This window comes from Neoarius graeffei, chromosome 4 (genome assembly GCF_027579695.1).
Source record: "Neoarius graeffei isolate fNeoGra1 chromosome 4, fNeoGra1.pri, whole genome shotgun sequence".
Taxonomy (NCBI): Eukaryota; Metazoa; Chordata; class Actinopteri; order Siluriformes; family Ariidae; genus Neoarius; species Neoarius graeffei.
In genome coordinates this window covers 10,611,596-10,636,813 of record NC_083572.1, presented here as the reverse complement: position 1 = coordinate 10,636,813, position 25,218 = coordinate 10,611,596, and the positions used below count along the sequence as shown (strand labels likewise).

At 42.0% G+C, this 25,218-nt stretch overlaps 2 protein-coding genes across 3 annotated transcripts in view; both read left to right on the top strand.

Moving 5' to 3' along the window:
* Positions 1–21,252, top strand: part of zgc:92360 (uncharacterized protein LOC436988 homolog) — an 88,530-nt gene extending 67,278 nt beyond the window's left edge. The window contains exons 7-11 of one of the 2 annotated variants that reach the window (XM_060918815.1): positions 1,280–1,363; positions 2,782–2,844; positions 5,916–5,987; positions 13,197–13,428; positions 19,761–19,875. In XM_060918815.1, coding sequence (XP_060774798.1) covers positions 1,280–1,363; positions 2,782–2,844; positions 5,916–5,987; positions 13,197–13,428; positions 19,761–19,789 — 480 coding nt within the window. In that variant the 3' untranslated portion in view covers positions 19,790–19,875. Of the gene's footprint in view, positions 1–1,279; positions 1,364–2,781; positions 2,845–5,915; positions 5,988–13,196; positions 13,429–19,760 lie in introns of both variants that reach the window. The other variant, XM_060918814.1, reaches the window with a different exon arrangement.
* Positions 21,253–22,286: 1,034 nt separating this feature from the next.
* On the top strand, positions 22,287–25,218 carry uts2r4 (urotensin-2 receptor 4). Its single transcript, XM_060918816.1, has one exon. The coding sequence runs from the start codon at positions 23,602–23,604 to the stop codon at positions 24,715–24,717; it is 1,116 nt and encodes a 371-aa protein (XP_060774799.1). The 5' UTR covers positions 22,287–23,601; the 3' UTR covers positions 24,718–25,218.

Sequence of the window (25,218 nt, the reverse complement as noted above, 5' to 3'; positions counted from 1 at the left end):
CAAAGTGAGAGAGTCATTTCTCCTCGTACCGTATTGGCCCGAATATAAGACGACCCTGAATGTAAGACGACCCCCCCCTTTTCCAAGTTCATCTTTGGGGAAAAAGTTTTTTGAAGACCAAATGTTCATTCATATAAAGCGTATTTATTTCAAAATTCTGTTTAAAATTAGAGGCTTTTGTTTTTCACATTTAAATAGAGGTCATTTCAGTCTCATTTCCGTGAACACTTTTCATAGAAGTAAAAAAAGAGGCTAAACTGTAGGCTACTAGGCCCAGAGAAGACGTCTGCGCTTCTGGATCGTGTTTAGATACGGCTTCTTCTTTGAACTATCGAGTTTTAGTTGGCAACGGCGGATGGCACGGTGAATTGTGTTCACAGATAATGTTCTCTGGAAATATTCCTGAGCCCATTTTATGATTTCCAATACAGAAGCATGCCTGTATGTGATACAGTGCCATCTAAGGGCCCGAAGATCACGGGCACCCAGTATGGTTTTCCGGCCTTGACCCTTACGCACAGAGATTCTTCCAGATTCTCTGAATCTTTTGATGATATTATGCACTGTAGATGATGATCTGTTCAAACTCTTTGCAATTTTACACTGTCGAACTCCTTTCTGATATTGCTCCACTTATTTGTCGGTGCAGAATTAGGGGGATTGGTGATCCTCTTCCCATCTTTACTTCTGAGAGCCGCTGCCACTCCAAGATGCTCTTTTTATACCCAGTCATGTTAATGACCTATTGCCAATTGACCTAATGAGTTGCAATTTGGTCCTCCAGCTGTTCCTTTTTTGTACCTTTAACTTTTCCAACCTCTTATTGCCCCTGTCCCAACTTTTTTGAGATGTGTTGCTGTCATGAAATTTCAAATGAGCCAATATTTGGCATGAAATTTCAAAATGTCTCACTTTCGACATTTGATATGTTGTCTATGTTCTATTGTGAATACAATATCATGAAGGAGTAAATGTTTATCGGCGTTATGATTAAGTAATAATGGGAATTTGTTTCCAGGACATTCTGCAGTATTAACATGAGTATAACCAGGCAAACGTGTATAAACCTGTTGTTGTTTAATTTAAAAAAAAAAAGCAAGCGTTTCCAAATTTCTGTGGTATCAGACACTGCAGGGTTTGCAGGAATATATGCCACTTCAGGCTTCATTACAGCACCTCATTGTTTTCCACTCGACAGTGACAAAACTGTGCTTTACTGTTCAGTGTATTCGATCTCGTCTTGATATGTAATCATGTTCTGTGTGTGTCTCTCTGTCAGGAAATAGTGGACTGGTTTAACTCGATTCGAGCCGTCCAGCTACACTACCTGAAAGTTGCTTTCCCTGGGTCTTCCGATCTTGAAGTGAGTAAATGCAGGATGTTCACACCGTCATGTCTCTGCTTATTAGAGTCACGCTCTTGAGTAACTCTTAAATGTTTCAGCCGTTACAGTGCCACGAATCGGAAAGGCGTTTATCTCATTATAGGGGTGTTCACACGGCAACTTTTACTGCGGTGTAGCACCGGGGCTGCCCCGGTAGAGCGTTCACACGGTACAAAGTTATACCGGTGTAGCCCCTGAAAGCTGCTTAAACCGGTGCAAATCTAACCCTGCTCGAGAGGTGGTTTAAGAAATTTACTCCGGAGTAAATGCTAGTTTGCGGGGCAGCACCGATATAAAATGGGACGTCTGAACGCTACAGGGGTAGACTCACTACGCGTGAGGAGAGTTGATTACATACGGGCATTGCATAATTTGCATCCTGGTATTTTGCGCTTCCAAAATGGCGAATATCAACAACAACAACAACAGAACTGCGTGTCTTCCAGTGTTGCCAGATTGGGCGGTTTTAAGTGCATTTTAGCGGATTTGAACATATTTTGGGCTGGAAAACGTCAGCAGTATCTGGCAACACTGGTGTCTTCATCCACGTTGTTTTCCCGGCGCTTGGTGATGCCATGACAACCGGGAAAAGGAAGTACATTTTCACGCATGCGTGAAATATTTCATTTCCGCATTATTACTATCGTATAGCACGGTCGCAAAAACTGCCGTGTGAGCGCAAGCGGGGCTGCACCGGTGCTAACGCGCTTCTCTCTAGTAAGCAGGTTTGTGACGTGTGAACGCGCCACAAAATTTACACCGGTGTAAGATATATCGCAACAAAATACATCGGTGCAGCATCGATGCAAATATGTGCCGTGTGAACACCCCTTATGAGAGGAAGGAATGTAAGCTCGGATCTGACGATGGTTCCTGGGAGTTTAGGGGGTTAATAATGTAGTTAGAGCGCTTGCTCTCGCTCGCTCTCTCTCTCTCACACACACACACACCCCACACACGCACACATCTACTGTGTGTACACTCCTTCTTCTTCTTCTTCTTTTCAGTTCCTGTTAATAGGTTAGACTCTTGACTCTGCTATTGTGTGGTTCCAAATACCACAGATGCATTTCATATTATGGTAAGATTTAAAAAAAAAAAAGGCACCAGAGTTGTTTATTGATGAGTAGGGTTTCTGTGTAGCAAAGAAACATGACTTTGAAAAAGAAGCAATATTTAAAACGTGCTGTAGTGGCTTCCATGCAACTGTGTAATATTCCAATAACTGGAAACTTGTCGGACTGTCAGCATTTCAGGCAGGCAGGCAGGCAGGATGCATGCACAACAGCCAGATTTCATCTCGGTTCTAACCAGTAGCAGAGCTCTAATGTTGGCAAGCACGTTTTGAACTCGACTCCCATCTAAGCGAAAGGCCCCGTGTTGTGCTCTTTCTTCAGTTAAAACCCAAACTGACGCGGAACTTCCTGAAAGAGGGCTACATGGAGAAGACCGGACCACGGGTAAGCTCGCACACTAATTACTCACCATGCGTTCTTGTCGACATGTTCAGTGCAAAGGCTTATACAGACTTCTCGAGGGTTCGAACCTGAGCTCCGGTTCCATCCTCTGAGGGGTTTCTCATCCTCGTGACCCCTCCAGGTGCTCGAGTTTTCTCTTTGGTCTGGAAAACATGACCCATTCTGAATCATTCTCATGTGTCTCGGATGACATTTTCTTCAACATGCTGTGTTTTACTTTAAAACATCAAATGCATACATGTTAATAGATTTTTTTATTTTTATTTTTTTTAATATAATTATTCCATGCCGGTAGACGTTTTCATACCCCAGCGTCATACTTGCAGGAAGGGTTTGCAAATCACTGACAGTTTGCTCATGATAACGAAACAAACCGGTGGAACCAGATCCTAAAGCTGCAGTCAGGATTTAATGCTGAGCAAGATTCCCATGAATAAAGATTGTGGGAACACACACGTGACGAGATTTTAGCGTTTGTGGTCTTATTAGAAGAAGAAGAACACACTAACACAGAACAGGTGAGCACAGTCAGGTAACAAAGTAACGTGAGGGGGATGAGGCGTGGAGTCTGTGACGGCTCAATCGATTGTATTCAAAAATAAGGAGTAAAAGCTACAAAGAGATAAAATCAGGTTTTGTGCCGCCGTCTTGATGAATCAGCCAAACGATCAGGAGTGGGTTTCCTGATAACGTCGCCCTTTCAAGGTAAAGAGAGAGAGTTGAGAGACTCTCTTAAGCAACGAACGTCGTCTCTGTACGCGGTTTTCCCGAACTCACTCGTCAGAAGGAGTCGAAAGAGCAACAGGATGAAGAGCGTCTTTGCACCCCGATACAGGCATTAGTAGTCGCTAAAGGCAATCGTACTGTCATTGCTGAAGGCATTAGTAGTTGCTAAATCCAGTCGATAAGGTCACATGGCGCTCGTTTTTAACCAGAATCTCATGAAATAATGTAAAGTGTTTAAAATAAGATAATTTTTTTTTTCGCGGTGCGGTTTCCATCAAATCCTGCGCTCTGATTGGCTGGCGAGCGGGTCCGTATCCTACAGTACGGACCCCAGTTACGGACCTCTGTCGACTCGCTCGTTCACAACAATAACAAACATAGTAGAATTTTTTTGTCAGCACTTCTCTTTTTTATAAGATTTATTTATTAGATAATCAAAAATCTTATAAATGTTTGCCAGCATTTCTCAGGAGAATAGCGTTAATTTTACAGCATGGATAGCGATAACGGCAGTCTTGACAGCGAAAGCGAGTTTTACGACCCTGAGGAAGAAGAAATAAAAGAAAACATTTCAGGAGAAAGCTAAAAACCTCTAACTGTTGCTAACGCCGAGCAAAAACATGGCTGAATCCTGAATGACTCCTATTTGTATAAACAGGGGACTACATAGGCAGCAAAATGTAGTTTTTTTTCTGCCATGGAAGTGCACTTGTATACCGAGGAGGAAGCCATTTGCATTACAGCCGTGAATGAGGATTCAAAATGGCGGCTCGGCTTTCCCTTTCGGGCGCTCTCGTTTTCTGTAAAGAAAAAAATATATTATTTACCAGTTTAAGGTCGGCCTGTATGGTGAAATACCGTGACCTCGGCCCAGAGGGCCTTGGCCAACACGTTCAAGACCTCGGTCACGGTATTTCACGATACGGACCTCCCAGCTGGTAAATAATGTATCATCGGGAAGCATTATATATAAAATGTGGTAATTGATTAATATATAAACCCCTCAGGAGGTTGAATTGACATGTCAATTCAACCTCTTTAGGTCCACATGACACACAGATCAAAAGCTCTCTCTCTCTCTCTCTCTCTCTCTCTCTCTGTGCATGCACACACGATATTAGAGGTGCAGAAACGTCTCATTTATAACACTAAATTTGTTAATCACTCGCCTAATGGAGCTAAATTTGATTTAAAAACCTGTAACTGTTGCTAACGCCGAGCAAAAACATGGCTGAATCCTGAATGACTCCTATTTGTATAAATAGGGGACTACATAGGCGACAAAATGTAGTTTTTTTCCTGCCATGGAAGTGCACTTGTATACCGAGGAGGAAGCCATTTGCATTACAGCCGTGAATGAGGATTCAAAATGGCGGTTCGGCTCGGTTTTCCCTTTCGGGCGCTCTTGTTTTCTGTTAGAATTTGGTAAAGAGAAAAATAAATATATTATTTACCAGCTTAAGGTCGGTCCGTATGGTGAAATACCGTGACCTCGGCCTTGAATACTGACCTCGGCCCAGAGAGCCTCGCTCGGTACTTTCAAGACCTCGGTCACGGTATTTCACGATACGGACCTCCCAGCTGGTAAATAACGCATCATCTGGAAGCATTATATATAAACCCCTCAGGAGGTTGAATTGACGTGTCAGTTCAACCTCTTTAGGTCCACATGACGCACAGATCAAAAGCTCTCTCTCTCTCTCTCTCTCTGTGCGTGCACACACGATATTAGAGGTGCAGAAACGTCTCATTTATGACACTAAATCTGTTAATCACTCCCCTCATGGAGCTAAGTTTGATTTAAAATGTAGCGATATAAACGTGACATTCCGATATCCATCCATAATTCCATAACACATTGAAATATATTCAGAATGTTTTGCGTGTATTTCTTTAATCATTAACTCTATGTACTTGCAATGTACAAGAAAACTAATTTAAGACCATCAGCAGATTCAACACCAGTTTCCGCCATTGACTGCGACAGTCCCTCGGACGCGCACGCGTATTCGGCGGTGAGCGAGTCGCTCTTTGTTTTGCACGAGTGGCCCAAGTCCGTCGTAAGTTCCGAGGACTACTTGGGCTACGATGTTGTTCGGGAAAACCACGTTAGCCTGACGATGGATCTCAAGAGGTAATTTCAGATTCTCTTGGCCTTAAGAGGCTTCCGGGAAACCCACCCCAGTTCATGAATCCAAATATACTGCTCTCCTGTGCTAGACGTCTCGGACAAGAATCGTTTTGGTAAATTCAGTTGTAATTAATGGTCTCCTTGCTTCATTTCTCTTTCTCTACCTGTCTTTATCTGTCTCTCATTTCCTTCACAGCAAACAGAGGGTTTTAAGAAGCGCTGGTTCACCCTGGACCACAGGAGATTAATGTACTTCAAGGATCCTCTGGTAGAACTGGTTTCTTTTCTTTTTAGCTGCCTCAGTGCTTCCTCCTATGTTAAAATTTCCTGACGTGAACTGTCTGGTACAATGTGTTAACTGATAAAACTGATCCATTCACACAGGCTGCGAGAAAACCAGTTGTGACATCTTGAACTCTGCAGATGTGTCATCTGTGCACTCTTAAAGCTAGACTGCCTTTCAGGTTTTTCAGGGTTGGATCATAAAGCGTATTTTCCCCGACACCTACACTACCGTTCAAAAGTTTGGGGTCACCCAGACAATTTTGTGTTTTCCATGAAAAGTCACACTTTTATTTCCCACCATAAGTTGTAAAATGAATAGAAAATATAGTCGAGACATTTTTCTGGCCATTTTGAGCATTTAATCGACCCCACAAATGTGATGCTCCAGAAACTCAATCTGCTCAAAGGAAGGTCAGTTTTATAGCTTCTCTAAAGAGCTCAACTGTTTTCAGCTGTGCTAACATGATTGTACAAGGGTTTTCTAATCCTCCATTAGCCTTCTGAGGCAATGAGCAAACACATTGTACCATTAGAACACTGGAGTGAGAGTTGCTGGAAATGGGCCTCTATACACCTATGGAGATATTGCACCAAAAACCAGACATTTGCAGCTAGAATAGTCATTTAGCACATTAGCAATGGATAGAGTGGATTTCTGATTAGTTTAAAGTGATCTTCATTGAAAAGAACAGTGCTTTTCTTTCAAAAATAAGGACATTTCAAAGCGACCCCAAACTTTTGAACGGTAGTGTAATTATTTTTGTTTAGTGGACCGAAAGCTACTGAATTCGAATCGCAGACTTCCAATTTTATTAATAGAACAAGTAATGAATTTAAGGCCACGTAGCCCTAAATTCTGTTTTTTTTTTTTCCCTGCTTCACCATGACCCAATTCAAGATACCACATCATGCATCACGTGGCGGGCTTTCTCCGTTCATGCAAGGCGTTGTGGGATACAAATTTGAAACAGGAGAGAAAAATGGCAGACGTGAGCGTGCGAATGAAACGTGAAAGACCGACGACAGTAACAGAAAGTGAGAAGAAAAGACGTTATGTTATATACAAAGGAAAGGAAACGCAGGACCAAACTAATAAATATCGGCGCTCAGCGAGCACCTCGGTGTGATCAGCTGTTCGTTTAGCGACAGAGTGATGGAACTGTCAGTGCACGGTAGGGCTGTGCCGATAGACGATGCCATCGTCCATCGACGATGGTGGTCATCCATCACGATGGAGAGCCACCATCGTGATACCACGCCCCCTCCTGTCATAAACATGCATATACGGTATCATCTGGGCCTATTTAACCTAAAAAGTTAGTTTTTTGTTAGTTTAGTTAGTTAGTTTTGTTTAATATATAAATATATTATATAACATATATAAATACATAATTATATAAATCATTATAAAGTAATATCCTGTTACCGCTTGTTCACGTAGGCTATGGTGCAGGGACGTGCTAGTGAATGTGGTTACACAAATACAGTATGCTACTAATAATAAATTTCGACTTCATTTTTTAGCCTACACTATACTTTTAATGTAAAATTTGTCATGTTGTTCAAACAAATAGCCACTATTAACGACTTCAGTCAGGAAATATTGCACCTTATCAAACGGCAGTGAAGCGCAGACTTCGGCAGAAGTCAAATAACTTTAATCTGGTAAACAGGCCTACTTTCAGACACAAAATGGTCCACTCTAAGCCATAATGTCAAACCAAATGGAAGAATGAAGGTGATTCTGATAAATGTAAAGACAGTTAAAAAAAACAATATTAAATCATGATTTTAAAAGCTGGCGCAATAATTCAAACACTAATAAATTGGAAAAATTAGTGCGTTCAAGTGCGCACTAAAGGCCGAAACGCATCTTCAATTGATATGGTGTAAATAAACAATGAGTAATAGCTTAAGTGTAGTTTCTTCTCATTATTTGAATACTAGTCTTTCATTGTTAGAGCAGATTAATATCTTGCCGTGATCAGTGAGTGCTCGGGGAGGTTCATTTCCACCTGCGCTTTGCGCAGCTCATTTCTCCGAAGCCAGCTGTGCGCAAACGCAGTGTTGACTGCTCGGCAAACTCCAAACGCTCGGTCTGTACTGGCCCTCTGTTGCGCAAGCGAGTTGGTTATGGCCAGGTTCAAATTGTGCCCAAAACAACTTAACCACGGCCATTTCAATTGCCTGATGGCTGCGACAATATTCGCCCCGTTGTTGCAGGCGATCTTTTTCTCCTCTATTTTCCATTCGGCAAGTGTCTCGCGCAATGCGTCTTCTAAATGGTCCGCTGAATGTGTCTCTGGCATGAAACTCGTCTGCAGGCATTTGGACTGCATTGCCCACTCTCGGTCCACATAATATACGGTAGCTGACATATAGGGCATCATGTTGCAGCTGGACCACATATCCGTTGTCAAGGCCAAATATTCCACATCACCTAGCGCTTTTTTTTTCCTTTACGTGCCAAAGCCTCGGATGAGTATCTAATACTTTTAATAATAATAATAATAATATATTTAATAACGTAGTATTAACCCCCCCCCCCCGCCCACGATATCATCGTCCATCACGATGTTTGCACTGTAAACATCGTCGATGCCAATTAAGGGGACATCGCACAGCCCTAGTGCACGGTCAAAGGTAAACTTGCGCGCACGCGCACACACGGACTTCCTCTGTGAGCGATTTCATGCACATTATTTGCTCAGGAATCCGCTCAAATTAATGCCATGTACACACGTAGCCAGGTATTTTTAAAACCGAACATTCCCCCCCCCCCTCCGTTTATAAAAATGTTTTATCCACACCACCTCGTCTTCGAAAAAAATCCCTTCCACACATAACCGAACATCTGCGTTTTCAATCACATTCATAAGCATTCCAAACCTGTAGATGGCATTATTTCCCCAAATCCTACCCCCTAATCACATCGCCTGTGCTCTTGGAGCAGTAGTTGGGCTTCTAAAATTAAACAAGTAAATAGCACCTGCACAATAATTAACGCTTTCAAGGCACTACTCCGATCCATTACTCTTTAGCTAGCCGCACACTACGCCGATTTTCAGCGTACCGAGCCAACTGAAGTCGCGAGTCAGGCGTAAAGACTAGTTTTCGATGGTACCGACTCATCTCACAGCCGATTCGAAAAACTAATCGGGAGCCAGACTGATCGGCGAGAGTTGCTAGCAATAGCCAATCATATCTTTCGCATATAACACGTGACATCATTAAACACAATTTCTAGCGCGAGAAATACGTGTTGGTAGCACCTAATGCAGGTATATACTGTAATTCCATAGACTGAAGCTTTATCCATAGACACAGTGGGCTGGAAAGCCACTCTGCTCAAGTTGTGTGGCTGAATTCCAAATCGCTTTAACTCCCCTATATAAGTGCACTATTTAAGGTTGGGAATAATAGCTCATGCAGCCTAGATAGTGCGCTACATATTCCGTGTTGTGTCATTTATAATTCAGCCTGTAGCATCTTCAAGTGATGGATTTAACAGCAACTATATCCAATAGCCAATCACAAAGCTATTAAGTTGTCACGTGTTGCTTCAATCGCGACTGCACTCGTCAACAGTCGGGGATATGTGCGTGCCCTGTCGGGAGTCGGCTCTGAAATGGGTCGGTTCGGTACCGCGTGGATCGCCGTAGTATGCGGCTAGCTTAAGTCCATGCTTAATCTGGCTTCTGCAGTAAACAAAGGTCGCACGTTTGACGTCAGGGCAGATTTGTTGTCATTTTTTTGGCGCAGATTGTGACGTTCTAAAATGCAAAACTCCGGTTATCTCTGTCTACACGAAAAGGCATACACGGAGTTTTCAAAAATCTTCACTTTGCCCGGAGTTTTTTTAAATATTCGTTTTTGATGTGTTTTCATGTGGATGACGTAGAAAAATATCTTCGATTTAGCACATACCCGGCTACGTGTGGACGGGGTCTGAATAACTTCCCAAACACAGAACAGAATGACTTGATATTTTGTGAGATATTATACAAATAAACATATTTTTTTCGCAGTCCAGTTTTCATCAAATCCCACGCTCTGATTGGCTGGCGAGCGGGTCCGTATCCTATGGTACAGACCCCAGATACGGACCTCTGGTGACTCGTTCGTTCACGACAACAAACATAGTAGCAATTTTTGTCAACATTTATTTTCGCATTTCTCAGGAGAATAGCATTAATGTTACAGCATGGATAGCGATAACGACAGTGTTCACAGCGAAAGCGAATTTTACTACCCTGAGGAAGAAGAAATACAAGAAAACAGTTCAGGAGAAAGCTAAAAACCTCTAACTGTTGCTAACGCCGAGCAAAAACATGGCTGAATCCTGAATGACTCCTATTTGTATAAATAGGGAACTACATAGGCAGCAAAATGTAGTTTTTTTTCCTGCCATGGAAGTGCACTTGTATACCGAGGAGGAAGCAATTTGCATTACAGCCGTGAATGAGGATTCAAAATGCCGGCTCGGCTCGGTTTTCCCTTTCGGGCGCTCTCGTTTTCTGTTAGAATTTGGTAAAGAAAAAAATTAATATATTATTTACCAGCTTAAGGTCGGTCCGTATGGTGAAATACCGTGACCTCGGCCTTGAATACTGACCTCGGCCCAGAGAGCCTCGCTCAGTACTTTCAAGACCTTGGTCACAGTATTTCACGATACGCACCTCCCAGCTGGTAAATAACATGTACAGTTAGGTCCATATATATTTGGACACTGACACAAATTTTTTTTTTTTACCTGTTTACTGAAACATATTCAAGTTATAGTTATATAATGGACATAAAGTCCAGACTTTCAGCTTTCATTTGAGGGTATCCACATTAAAATTGGATGAAAGGTTTAGGAGTTTCAACTCCTTAACATGTGCCACCCTGTTTTTAAAGGGACCAAAAGTAATTGGACCATTGACTCAAAGACTATTTCATGGGTAGGTGTGGGCAATTCCTTTGTTATGTCATTCTCAATTAAGCAGATAAAAGGCCTGGAGTTGATTTGAGGTGTGGTGCTTGCATTTGGAAGATTTTGCTGTGAAGAAAACATGCGGTCAAAGGAGCTCTCCATGCAGGTGAAACAAGCCATCCTTAAGCTGCGAAAACAGAAAAAAACCATCTGAGAAATTGCTACAATATTAGGAGTGGCAAAATCTACAGTTTGGTACATCCTGAGAAAGAAAGAAAGCACTGGTGAACTCATCAATGCAAAAAGACCTGGACGCCCACAGAAGACAACAGTGGTGGATGATCGCAGAATAATTTCCATGGTGAAGAGAAACCCCTTCACAACAGCCAACCAAGTGAACAACACTCTCCAGGAAGTAGGCATATCAATATCCAAATCTACCATAAAGAGAAGACTGCATGAAAGTAAATACAGAGGGTTCACTGCATGGTGCGAGCCACTCATAAGCCTCAAGAATAAAAAGGCTAGATTAGACTTTGCTAAAACACATCTAAAAAAGCCAGCACAGTTCTGGAAGAACATTCTTTGGACAGATGAAACCAAGATCAACCTCTACCAGAATGATGGAAAGAAAAAAGTATGGCGAAGGCATGGTACAGCTCATGATCCAAAGCATACCACATCATCTGTAAAACACGGCGGAGGCAGTGTGATGGCTTGGGCATGCATGGCTGCCAGTGGCACTGGGTCACTAGTGTTTATTGATGATGTGAAACAGGACCGAAGCAGGCGGATGAATTCTGAGGTATTCAGAGACATACTGTGTGCTCAAATCCAGCCAAACTGATTGGTCGGCGTTTCATAATACAGATGGACAATGACCCAAAACAAAGCCAAAGCAACCCAGGAGTTTATTAAAGCAAAGAAGTGGAATATTCTTGAATGGCCAAGCCAGTCACCTGATCTCAACCCAGTTGAGCAGCATTTCACTTGTTAAAGACTAAACTTCAGACAGAAAGGCCCACAAACAAACAGCACCTGAAAACCGCTGCAGTAAAGGCCTGGCAGAGCATTAAAAAGGAGGAAACACAGCGTCTGGTGATGTCCATGAGTTCAAGACTTCAGGCAGTCATTGCCAACAAAGGGGTTTTCAACCAAGTATTAGAAATGAACATGTTATTTACAATTATTTAATTTGTCCAATTACTTTTGAGCCCCTGAAATGAAGGGATTGTGTTTAAAAAATGCTTTAGTTCCTCACATTTTTATGCAGTTATTTCGTTCAACCCACTGAATTAAAGCTGAAAGTCTGAACTTCAACTGCATCTAAATTGTTTTGTTCAAAATTCATTGTGGTAATGTACAGAACCAAAATTAGAAAAATGTTGTCTCTGTCCAAATATTTATGTACCGAACTGTATATCAGAATGACCGCGTTTGAGACGGAACTAAATTTCACAGATTTTATAAAATCGAAAGGCCGTCTAGCTTTAATGGACATTTTCCATATTCACGCTGCTAAAACCTGCTGTCATGATGTCTTCCTGGTCGCAGTGGAAGATGGGACAATTATGTTGATGCCAGTAGAACATAATTCAAATATAATGCAATTAAAATGATGTCAGCACTGGTAATGTGGATTTCCATCACATGAAATAAGAGTAATGGATCATGTGATGGGCATACAACCAGCCTGGCCCATGTGAGAAATGATTTTGGTTTCGATTTATGAACAGAGTCTCATTTTCATTGTATTGAAGGAATACTTAAATGACAACGGCATAAATGCACATTTCTACTGAAAGTAATGAATGCGTCCCTTTCCGAGCTTCACTGGTCATCGAATTTTTGTTCCTTGTGTTCGATTTGATGGCAAAACGTGAAGTGAGAAGAATATTTGAAATTATTTTCTCAAACATTGTAGCATTTCAATTTGCTTGAGCCAGTTTTAGTAACAAAATTTAACACGATTTAACCATTATATTTGTATTCATTAGGTTACTGTCATAAGGTAAAATGAAAGATTTTTTTTTTTTTAAAGATTCCCACATGTAACGAAAAGGAAGACATGGCTTATTATGTATTTTGCAATTGTGTTGCTGTAAAACCTGAGTCAGTGAGGCCTCCAGTGTTAATACTGTCCAGAACACAAGGGTTAGGCCTTCTACACCTAGTGACTCACTCACTGTTAGACATCATTTTAGTCTCAACAGGAAGCAGGTTTTATAGTACCTCAGGACATAAAACCTGGCTGTGGCGTGTGGGTGTGTTCGGCAGGATGCGTTTGCTAAAGGCGAGGTGTTCCTGGGTCACAGAGATCTGGGTTACAGCGCCAGTCCTGGCTTACCAGCCAGTACCCAAAGCAATGGCTCCTGGCAACATGGCATCACCATAGTGACCCCCGAGCGCAGTTTTCTATTCACCTGCGAGACCGAGGTGGAACAGCTGGATTGGCTGAAGCACTTTAATGACGTCATCAACCTGCAGATGTCGCCGCAGGAGTACAGCAGTAAGTGAGCCAGCACACGTCACATTTCTGGAAACCTTGTCGATTGTTTGATTTTAATACGATACAAATGTTGCCAGGTGAAACAAACCTCGCCCGGCAGCACTTCTTTTATACCTGTATGCAGGGATGAGAGTTTTCCACTTTTCGGCGGCTTTCCGCTTTTTCTAAGTAAAAAAAACAACCTTTTTATCTGATGCCAAATCCGTTGAGAATTTTTTTTCATTAATTTCAGGGGGTTGGGGTATGTTCCTTCATGTTGTTCAAACTTGATTAACTCCAACGATGTTTACACATCATTTGTAAGTCGCCATCTTTAGTCTCGTTGAATGTGATGTAAAATTCGTGTTATCTACGAGTGCATCTCAAAAAATTAGAATACCATGAAAAAGTTCCTTTTTTTCATAATTTAATTCAAAAAGGTAAACTTTCATATATTCATTACATGTAAAGTGAAATATTTAAAGCCTTTTTTGTTTTAATTTTGATGATTATGGCTTATAGCTCATGAAAATCAGAAAATCTTCCTCTTGACAATACCCCATAGATTCTCTCTGGGGTTCAGGTCAGGCAAGTTGGCTGGCCAATCAAACACAGTAATATCATGGTCAGCAAACCATTTGGTAGTAGTTTTGGCACTGTGGGTAGGTGCTAAGTCCTGCTGGAAAAGGAAATCAGCATCTCCAAAAAGCTCGTCAGCAGACGGAAGCATGAAGTGCTCTAAAATCTCCTGGTAGATGGCTGTGTTGACTTTTGACTTGATAAAATACAGTGGACCAACACCAGCAGATGACATGGCACCCCAGATCATCACAGACTGTGGAAACTTCACATTGGGCTTCAAACACCTTGGATTCTGTGCCTCTCCACTCTTCCTCCAGACTCTAGAACCGTGATTTCCAAATTAAATGCAAAATGTACTTTCATCTGAAAAGAGGACTTTGGACCACTGAGCAACAGTCCATTTCTTTCTCTCCTTAGCCCAGATAAGACACTTCTCACATTGTCTCTGGCTCAGGAGTAGCTTGATATTAGGAATGCGAAAGTTGTATCCCCTTTCTTGAAGATGTCTGTTCGTGATGGGTCTTGATACACTGACACCAGCCTCAGTCCACTCCTTGTGAAGCTCTCCCAAGTTCTTGAATCAACTTTTCTTGACAATCCTCTCAAGACTGCGGCCATCCCTGTTGCTTGTGCACCTTTTCCAGCCACCCTTTTGTGCTTACCCTCCTTGTGGAGGGCATCAGTGATCATCTTCTGGACAACAGTCAAGTCAGCAGTCTTCCCCATGATTGTGGTTGTGTGTACTGAACTAGACCGAGAGATACACTGTGTTCATACTGTTTTACTCAAACTCGAAATGAAATATTCTAATATTTTGAGATGTTTTTTTTTATGTTTTTGTACTGTATGCCAGACTGATTAAAATTAGAATAGAAAAATGCTTGAAACATTTTAGTTTGTGTGTAATGAGTCTATAATGTATAACATTTTCACTTTCTTAAATAACTGATGGAAAATATTGAACTTTTTCACAATATTCTAATTTTTTGAGATGCACTAGTACATTGTTATTGGTCAAAACATCGATGTCGAGACCATAATAGCCAATCAAAACAGTTTTTACAAAGATACCCACAGCCGTTGTCTTTTATCAAAACTTACACATGTTCGTGAGCTGCATATCAAAAGTACGCTCCTCTAATCGGCATTTTTTCTCAAGATGCCGAATACTATTGGCAAGCGAGATGAAGCGAAGGTACATGAAATTGATGCTGGTATAAAAACAAGTTTAGCAAAGCAAAAGGAAAGCAAGAGAGGAGTGTGAGAGAGAGCAGAAGAGAGCCAGGTTAGAGCATGTAAAAACACAGGAGGCGCTGGCTAATGAAAGAAAAAGGAAAAAAGAGAGGACTGATAAGCTTTTGGCTTTGGCCAAGAAGCTGAAGTCTAAATGATCAAATGAAAATTAGTTTCAAAAATAACTGGGAACTGTAAATAACTTTTATCTGTAAAAAGTGTCAGTAGACATTTTCCTTTTGAAGAAAACATACAAGTGATGTGGACAATAAGATAAAGACAGTCCCCATAAAATATGCATTTGTTTGATTCAATACACTGAATATATGATAATTTGAATTATAGCTGACAGTGCTGATAACTGGATAACTTTAAAGTTTGAACAGACATTGTGAAGAAATCATATACAAGTAATGTGGACATTAGGAAAAGGTCAGTCTCGATAAGATATATATAAATGTTTTTATTTAATTCAATATACTGTACTGAATATATGAAAATTTGAATTATTAATGGAACTGCAAATAACTATGGATTTTAATGGATATTTTTTAGAAAAACGAGTGTTGACAATGAGTAATAACCAGTCCGCATAAAATGTACATACACTACCGTTCAAAAGTTTGGGGTCACTTTGAAATGTCCTCATTTTTGAAAGAAAAGCACTGTTCTTTTCAATGAAGATCACTTTAAACTAATCAGAAATCCACTCTATACATTGCTAATGTGGTAAATGACTATTCTAGCTGCAAATGTCTGGTTTTTGGTGCAATATCTCCATAGGTGTATAGAGGCCCATTTCCAGCAACTCTCACTCCAGTGTTCTAATGGTACAATGTGTTTGCTCATTGCCTCAGAAGGCTAATGGATGATTAGAAAACCCTTGTACAATCATGTTAGCACAGCTGAAAACAGTTGAGCTCTTTAGAGAAGCTATAAAACTGACCTTCCTTTGAGCAGATTGAGGCCCTGTCCACACGGCAACGGATTCAGGTGAATCCGATAAAATTGCTTATCATTTCGGCCTGGCGTCCACACGGCACCGGCGTTTTGGGTGCCCCAAAACGAAATCTTTTGAGAACGGGTTCCAGAGTGGAAAGATCTGGCAACGGCGCCGTTGCAAAATCGTCTGGATGAGTAGAACGGATTTGTTTACGATGACGTCACAACCACATGTGCTTCACGCCGGGTAGAAGTGTAGCGAACTCGATGCGAGTTGTCAACAAATCCTATAACTTGGTTCATGAAACGCGCTTACAAAATATTTTCACTGTGAATATTTATCGTGTAATGGTGCAAAGTGAGAGAGAGAGAGAGAGAGAGAGAGAGTGTCAATCCTGCCAGCAAAAATGGGGAAAAAAAAGGAGCGATCTCACCTCTTCAGATGTTGGTTTAAGTCCTACAATACATTCCTCAAAAAGGGCGTAGAAGAGCAAATTAATCCATCAACGTGTAGCATTCAATTTATTCCGGACCATTAAAGACTCCGCCTTCCACGTAGAATCATACGTCATCCTCGCCGCCATATTGGATGGGTCAAAGCGGAGAATAAAGATGCCTCATTCATGTGCTGCGTTTAACTGTACCAACAGATTTACCGTCCAAACGAGATCACATGGGATTACCTTTCACAGGTGAGACTGGAAAAATACTTTTCATTCTATTTGGTCATTATAACAATTTTACGAACAGATTTTTCTGACTTTGTGGCTAATATGAAGTCTCGCGCATAGTAGTTTATGCGCATGCGTCCTTACTTCTTCTATTGTTCTGGTGTCTCCGAAGGGACCGTCTTACAGCGCCCCTAGAGGTGTGGCATGTGTATTGCATTGTTTTCAGCAAGCGTTGCGTTGCCATATGTACCTGATATTTTACTGATCCGTTGCCTATGTGGACGCGATATTTTTTTTTTTAATAACATCTCGTTGCCGTTGTCGTGTGGATGTAGCCTGAGTTTCTGGAGCATCACATTTGTGGGGTCGATTAAATGCTCAAAATGGCCAGAAAAATGTCTTGACTGTATTTTCTATTCATTTTACAACTTATGGTGGTAAATAAAAGTGTGACTTTTCATGGAAAACACAAAATTGTCTGGGTGACCCCAAACTTTTGAACGGTAGTGTGTTATTTTGAATTAATGCAATACACATATTGATTTTGATACATCTTGTTCTATATAATAGTGTTTTTATTTCAATAAGTATGAAAATAGACATCAGGTGTTTTAATTAACTACAGCTCAGATTGCAGGAAATAGGGTGTGTAAGGTCTCATTTTGAAAAAAATTTCACGGGCGTGTCCCCCCTGGACCCCCCTTATTACTTCGGGCACCTTTGGCGCCCTCAAGACATTTTACAGATTTTCTGCTTTTTTCATCCATTCACTCTCATCCCTGTGCATGTCGATAACGATAATATTTCTCAAATCATCAGCTGTCAGGTTATACAGTAGTCCTATGAAAATCCATGACCGTGAGTTTGACATTTCAAAGTCATTCAAGGTCATGGCGGCAACTGGAAGCCCATATGGCACTTCTTATATGTTGATACCGGAAACATCTGGCTATCATGAACCATTTTAAAGTTATAGCCCTTTGAAAACCCATGACCTTCAGTTTGACCTTTCAAGGTCATGAAAGCCCATCTGGCACTTCCTATAAGTTGATAACAGTCTACCATCAACCGTTTTCAAGTTACAGCCCTCTGAAAATCCGTGACCTTGAGTTTGACCTGATCATGGTGCCAAATGAAAGGCCATGTGGGAGTTCCTATATGCTCACAATCGTAAACATCTGCCTATCAGCACCCGCTTTTGAGTAACTATGGAAAATGCTATTTTTCACCGAAAGGGTGACCTTTACGGTGACTTTGGCCTTGACCCGATTACTGCCAACATTTAATCAGGTAATCTACGGACCATCACCAACCTACCCTGAAAATTTCAAGTCAATCGGTGCAACCGTAGATGCTAGATTGTTAACAAACAAACCGCACTGATTACAATACCGTGCTCCGCTTCCTCCATTGCGGGCGAGGTAATTATCATCATGGATGCAAACGGCGTGCCTTTTGGCGGATGCCGCCTTTTTCACGGCTGTCTGGGGGACTTGTGTGAATCGTGCAGATCCGATGAGGTTTTTTTTTTGGGGGGGGGGTGTCTGATTATAATTTCATCAAAGTAAATTCTGTATTAAAATTACTAAATTAGCAAATGCCGTTACAGTCCATGAAACATAGGAAGTACAAGTATGAGAAGAAAACAGTAAATCAGAAAGCTGCGCACGTAAAGCCAATTACGTAACTTACGTTGGACTGATGGAAATCCTTGTGCGTGCAGTGAAGTGCAGCCAGCAGCAGATAATGGCGTGCAGCCAATTGGCTTTACGTGCACAGCTTTCTGATTTACTGTTTTCTTCTCATACTTATACTTCCTATGTTTCATGGACTGTAACGGCATTTGCTTATTTAGGGCCCGTTTACACGAGGATGCTGTCGGGTAAAAACGACTAAATATTTTATCGGAAGTGCCTTTCGTCTACACGGGGACGGCGTTTCCGAGGCTGAAAAATGGAAAAAATTGAAAACGCCTTCCAGAGTGGATAAGTTAAAAACAGCCCCCGTTGCATATCCGTCTAAACTACCCAATACGCGAAACTCTGCTCGGATCTGCTCATGTCGGGTACGCGTTTACGTCATACATATGTCATATACTGTACATGCCAGCCCGGGAAGTAAGAAAGTAAGTAAAAATGTAAGAGCATGTCTGATTACATCGATCCAACGGACCTTCAAGCTGCTCTGGCAGCTTTAATAAACGTCCAGGAGTCCTTCGAACATCTATACCGAATCTGCACATATACCGTTAATGAACAGAGGCGGGTATAGCATGCTCTTACTTTTTTACTTACTTTCTTACTTACCATAGCCAGAGTAGTCAAAGTTTTCGCGGCACAGATGTGCAGATCAGACAAGACGGAAGACGTCGCGCATGCGTGCAGACATAGCGGAGGTCTTTCACAGCACCACCTAGCCGCCTGGCATGCACATCCAATTGAATTCCACACATTTATGCGTCACCGTATAGACGCAGATTTCCTCCTTGAAAACGGTCGTGTAGACGCGGAAAAAAGTGAGAACGAAAACGGACTTTTGCGTTTTTGTTTCAGACCGTCCCCGTGTAAAGTGGGCCTTAGTAACTTTAATACAGAATTTACTTTGATGAAATTATAATCAGACCCTCCAACGCCCCCCTCCCTTAAAAAAAAAAAAACTCATCGGATCTGCACGATTCACACAAGTCCCCCAGACAGCCGTGAAAAAGGCGGCATCCGCCAAAAGGCGCGCCGTTTGCATCCATGATTACTGAATGATGTTCCAGTGCCTTTGCTTAAGACAAGTGTAGGTATGTTCTAGTTGAGACATACTTAAGAATTTTACCAATAAATATGATGTAAGCATTCTGTATTTTGGATCATGTAATTGAATTGAAATGTGATGTGGAAGGAAAAACCTGATATCGACTCCGTCTCTGTTTTTCAGTGGAGGCCCTCTTTAAGCATAAACACTGACCGATTGACACGCACTTCCCGACTCCAGCCTGACCCATCACCTCTTTACTTCGAGAATGAAACACTACTTGTTTATTTTTATACATGGGAGTACTTGAGTACTTTTAGTGCTGGTGTGTTTACTGTAATTACCAAGCCAAGGAGATCAAGATCCATTTCAGTAACAGTCACTTTTAAAAGCGTTTTTGGTTTCTCTGTTCTGTATTTGATATTGGATATACATGATATCGGATTGCATTCGGTCCGTGTACTTTTTCGTTCATTCATTATTCTATTTTGGAAGTCACATGAGAAAGGAAAAAGGACTCGTTTATGAATTTTTACACTCGTGTATGACTTGTGAAATGGAATCCAGAGCCATGTTTTGATGTATTTTTAGTTATTGAAAACGAGTCACTGAACAGCTGAAAAAGGGAAAAAGCAATTTTGAAAAATGCCGTTCCGAATTGCGTTTTAGTTTATTTAGAATTTAGGTTTTGGGTGACCTGGAAGCCTAAGCTTGTGGGCGGGTTGGGAGCGTTATGGTTTGTTTATTCTCATCCGCATGACATGGCGTCTTTGGAGGCGTATTCCGACTTAATTTGCGAAATGTTGCGAAGGCATGCTACGCGTGCAGATATTTCACAGCACCTCAAAGACATTGGCACAGGACATGGCTGTTCTGTTATGAGCGTACGGAGGTTTTTGGGATAGCATCCATGATCCGTGAACTCGCTGGAGGTCGATCTATCGTCGTCGTCTTGTGTGTTGTAAGTGAGACATGAGTGAGCGCGGGCCAGGCGGTGTAATTTACTTCCAGGTGAAATATACTGTAGGATCAGTCAAATGAAATTCAATCAAGGAATAAATGGATATTACAAAATAAGAAAACGATCAGAAATGTTGTCCACTTTTCTAATACTACTATTTGATGATGGCAATACATTTCGAGAACAAAATGGAGCCATTTCTGCTTGTATTGTTTGAAATAAAACACCAAGCCGCGCCCTTTTTTAAATTTCATCTTTCATTCCAAAATAGAATAATGAATGAACGAAAAAGTACACGGACCGTGTTCAATCGTAATTAATACATTATCTAATCTAGCAAACTATTGACATGGACTCTGTCCTTCTTTTTTTTTTTTAATTGCTCTGGTAGAGCCTGAATTGCATTTGTTTTGTCCTGAGATGCCCTCTGTTGGTAAAGTTATGCCATTTAATGCCGAGCTTTTAAAGGAAAAATCCACCATGCATGATCTTGATATTAAAATTTATAATTCACAAGTTCAGCAAATAAATAAATAAATAAATTGACGGACGGGGGCGGCACGGTGGTGTAGTGGTTAGCGCTGTCGCCTCACAGCAAGAAGGTCCTGGGTTCGAGCCCCGGGGCCGGCGAGGGCCTTTCTGTGCGGAGTTTGCATGTTCTCCCCGTGTCCGCGTGGGTTTCCTCCGGGTGCTCCGGTTTCCCCCACAGTCCAAAGACATGCAGGTTAGGTTAACTGGTGACTCTAAATTGACCGTAGGTGTGAATGTGAGTGTGAATGGTTGTCTGTGTCTATGTGTCAGCCCTGTGATGACCTGGCGACTTGTCCAGGGTGTACCCCGCCTCTCGCCCGTAGTCAGCTGGGATAGGCTCCAGCTTGCCTGCGACCCTGTAGAACAGGATAAAGCGGCTAGAGATGATGAGATGAGATGAGATTGACGGACGGTACGAGTTCAATTGGTTAGATTAAACCTCAAATTAGATGAAACATTTTTGGTTTGGTTTCCTATATTACCCACAGTGTGGTTCAACTCCCTGCTTACAGCAACGCCAGTGGAAATTCATCTGCTAGACCGTGATGCAACAGTGCTTTTAGGCCTCAGTGAAGATGAAGCCACTTTAGAAAGCATACAGGCTCGCGTACTGTACATTTTTCATTTTTGCTGTTGTGCGCAAGTGCTCCGATACAGCAGGTGGCGTCATTTGAAATTTAATGACCGTTTGCATCACTTAAAGTGCCATTCCACCATTGGATGTATTTTTTTGGCATAAAATACAATATATTTTATGACAACATGACTAGACCGAGAAATCTTTTAGCTTCAAAATGATATATCAAACATAATTTTTTGACAACGACAAGTATATTAATTTTGCGACCAAAGTCACCTACCCTTTTAATTTCCGCGCGGTAGTGAAACGTGATGTCATCGGCAGGTTCCCCTTCTTGTGTACCACGTGGTACTCGGAAAAGAAGCGAAGGAAAATAGCAAGTGATGCCCAAAGGAGACGGTCGATGGTGAATATCGGCACAGCAATCGACAAGTGGAAATCGCATTCTATCCGCCATTGCTGATAATCTGTGCCACGTCACACGTGACGTGGTACACAAGAAGGGGAACCTGCCGATGACATCACGTTTCACTACCGCGCGGAAATTAAAAGGGTAGGTGACTTTGGTTGCAAAATTAATATACTTGTCGTTGTCAAAAAATTATGTTTGATATATCATTTTGAAGCTAAAAGATTTCTCTGTCTAGTCATGTTGTCATAAAATATATTGTATTTTATGCCAAAGAATACATCCAATGGTGGAACGGCAGTTTAAGGGAGAATAATTGCCGCTTGGTTGCGTAGCGTATTTCTTCAGCAGAGTTCACCCAACGGCCACGTGCATGTCTCAACAAACGAATTGTCACGATGTTGGTGGAAGCCAAACGAACATTGTCTCTGCACGAAGTATGCATCTATTAAATGCCATTGCAACTGCGATCGCAACGTCCACGTATGACAATAGCGAGACACTCGGTATCTAACTCACGCGAATAAGAATAATACAGCATCACCTAACAAATTATCAACAGAATTGCTGAAAACATCTCAAAATATTTTCATACAAATATCATTCATGTCTTTCAGGGTGGACTTTTCCTTTAACCGTGCTTCCTACAGACTTAAACATTTTGCCAAATACAAATTTATAACATGCACTGTTCTTATTACATTTTGAACATGGCGATTTATCATTTGTGTATAAAATAACTTTTTATAAAAGATCCAACTGAAATGTAAAAACACTGATGAGCAATAAAGAACTGTAATGGATTTCACACTTGGTGTAAATGTGCAAGTGTAATGGAGATAATTATTCTTAGCCTCGTGTGATTTGTATGTGAGGATGAGGGAAAGTGTGTGTGAGTGCACACTCAATTGTGTCACTGGCGTTTGAAATGGCACCTTGGTGTTCAAAGTCGAGTCGGGTGGCCCAAAGTGAGCGTGTCCTAAATCTAACATGTCAGTGAAGGTTTTAAGAGTCGAGTGACGGAGAAAGCGGGACAAAGAGAACGAGACGGTTGGATAGAAAAGACGGGCGCTTGGCAAGAAAGCTCACTGAAGCAGAGATCTCCAACATATAAACTCTTGACACTTATCAAAAACGCTTTGCATGAAGGACAGAATTCCAAACTCTGGATGGAAACATTTAAAAGCGATCTGCATTGCAGATGAAGGAAACCAGGAAAGCTGCGATTGCGTTTCCGGAAACTTCCGTTCAGTTTTACGGACGTGGAGCTTTGACAGACCAACAGGATAGCTCTTTTCCGTGAAGATTTGGATAATGGCATGGTTTAAGACTCGTTCATTGATCTTTCTAAGGACTAGTCAACCATGTCTACAACTCTGGCGTTTTAAGTGAAAAAAGAGCAGTCTGAGCATTAACTTTGCATCCATTTACAACTGGACCTTGGACTTGCTGGATTTGTAAAGAGATGGTCCCCACCACTTCCCACTAAACCATTGAGATTTTTTTTTTGTTTAGCCTTTGTAGTTGTGCCATTCTGTGGATCATGAGCTTGGTGGACAATGCCAGCATCCCTGTCCTTTCCAACTCGGGCAACAGTAGAACAGGAAGTGGCTCAAGCGGAGGTGGAACTGACACCATTTGGGTAACTCCTCTTCTTGGTGCTACCCTGATCACCATGTGCATCTTTGGTGTGGTGGGAAATGTTTACACGCTGGGTGTGATGCGCTCTGTGGTTTTGCGTCGCTCTGGTTCCATGTATGTTTTCATTGTCAATCTGGCAGCAGCTGACCTGCTCTACCTGGCCACCATCCCATTTGTGGTATGCACCTATTTTGTCCACGACTGGTTCTTCGGTGAGACTGGTTGTCGGGTTCTGCTTAGTCTTGACCTGCTCACAATGCATGCCAGTGTCTTTGCCCTTGTAGCTATGAGCCTGGAACGTTACCATGCCGTGGCATCGCCATTCCGTGCTCGTCGCTCTGCCACTGACTCCACCCGACGCCACTGGCTTGCAGCTCTTGCCATCTGGGGTGCTGCTTTAGCGCTTACACTACCCATGATGATGATGATCAGGCTGCGAGAGGGGCGTCCAGGAGCCTCCGGTCTCATCAAGCGCATCTGCTTTCCCACATGGACTCCTGAGGCCTTCAAAGCCTACCTCACTATTCTTTTCTTCACGAGCATGTTGGTGCCAGGGCTAGTCATGGTCGTGCTGTATATAGGGTTGGCACGACGCTACTGGGTAATGCAGTCCAACCTCACACATGGAGCAGCAGGAAACAAGAAGAGCATCTGCCTTTCGACCTCTTTTTGCCCCTCTAGGCGGAAAAGGCTTAAGCACAAGGTGGTGTGCATGATCTTCAGCATCGTGGTGGCCTATTGGGCATGTTTCCTGCCTTTTTGGGGCTGGCAGATGGCCAAACTGTTCTCACCCGAATCCCTGCGCTCATTGACACCTGCCACGCACACCTATGTCAACTTCTTTGTTACGTGCCTTACATATGGCAACAGTTGTGTGAACCCGTTGCTCTACACGTTGCTCACCCGCAACTATAAAGACTACTTGGCACAAAGGGGACTGGCCTCAGGCTCCTGCCGTATTGACCAGGGCTCAGGGTCAGGGATCAATGATCTGGAGATGAAATCATCCCTGAGGTGAATGGCTGACATGGATAATTTCCTAATGTTATACCACAACCACATTTGGTTATATCACATGTTCCCAACTCTGGTCCTTGGGCACAAAGGCTAAAATGTACTACAGGGTCAGTGGGTTCTCCAAGACCAGGGTTGGGAACCTGTGGGTTATGTGACCATATAGAGCAGTAATTATGAACCCTGGTCCTGTAGCCTACTTGATCTGAATCAAGTTGCTCAAACTCACCTAATTTGGCGAATACACGAATTACCAGGTCTGTTGCAAGCAGGTGTTTAGTGCAGGAGTATTCAAGTCATATGAAGTTCAACACAGTAGAAGGGCACCAAATACAATGATTGGGAACCATTGCTACATAGATTAAGCAATAACTTGAGCGACACCCAGATCGCTTTAAATCAGTTTAACGTTTTTTGACAAATGTTGGTATGTAATGGACATCTGATGTGATGGACGGCTGATGAGTTCAATAACTTGCATGCTACAACCTTCTGAACATGTACA

Bases quoted from the DNA above. Each gene is read 5' to 3' on its own strand.
- uts2r4 (XM_060918816.1), top strand. From the start codon at position 23,602: ATGAGCTTGGTGGACAATGCCAGCATCCCTGTCCTTTCCAACTCGGGC.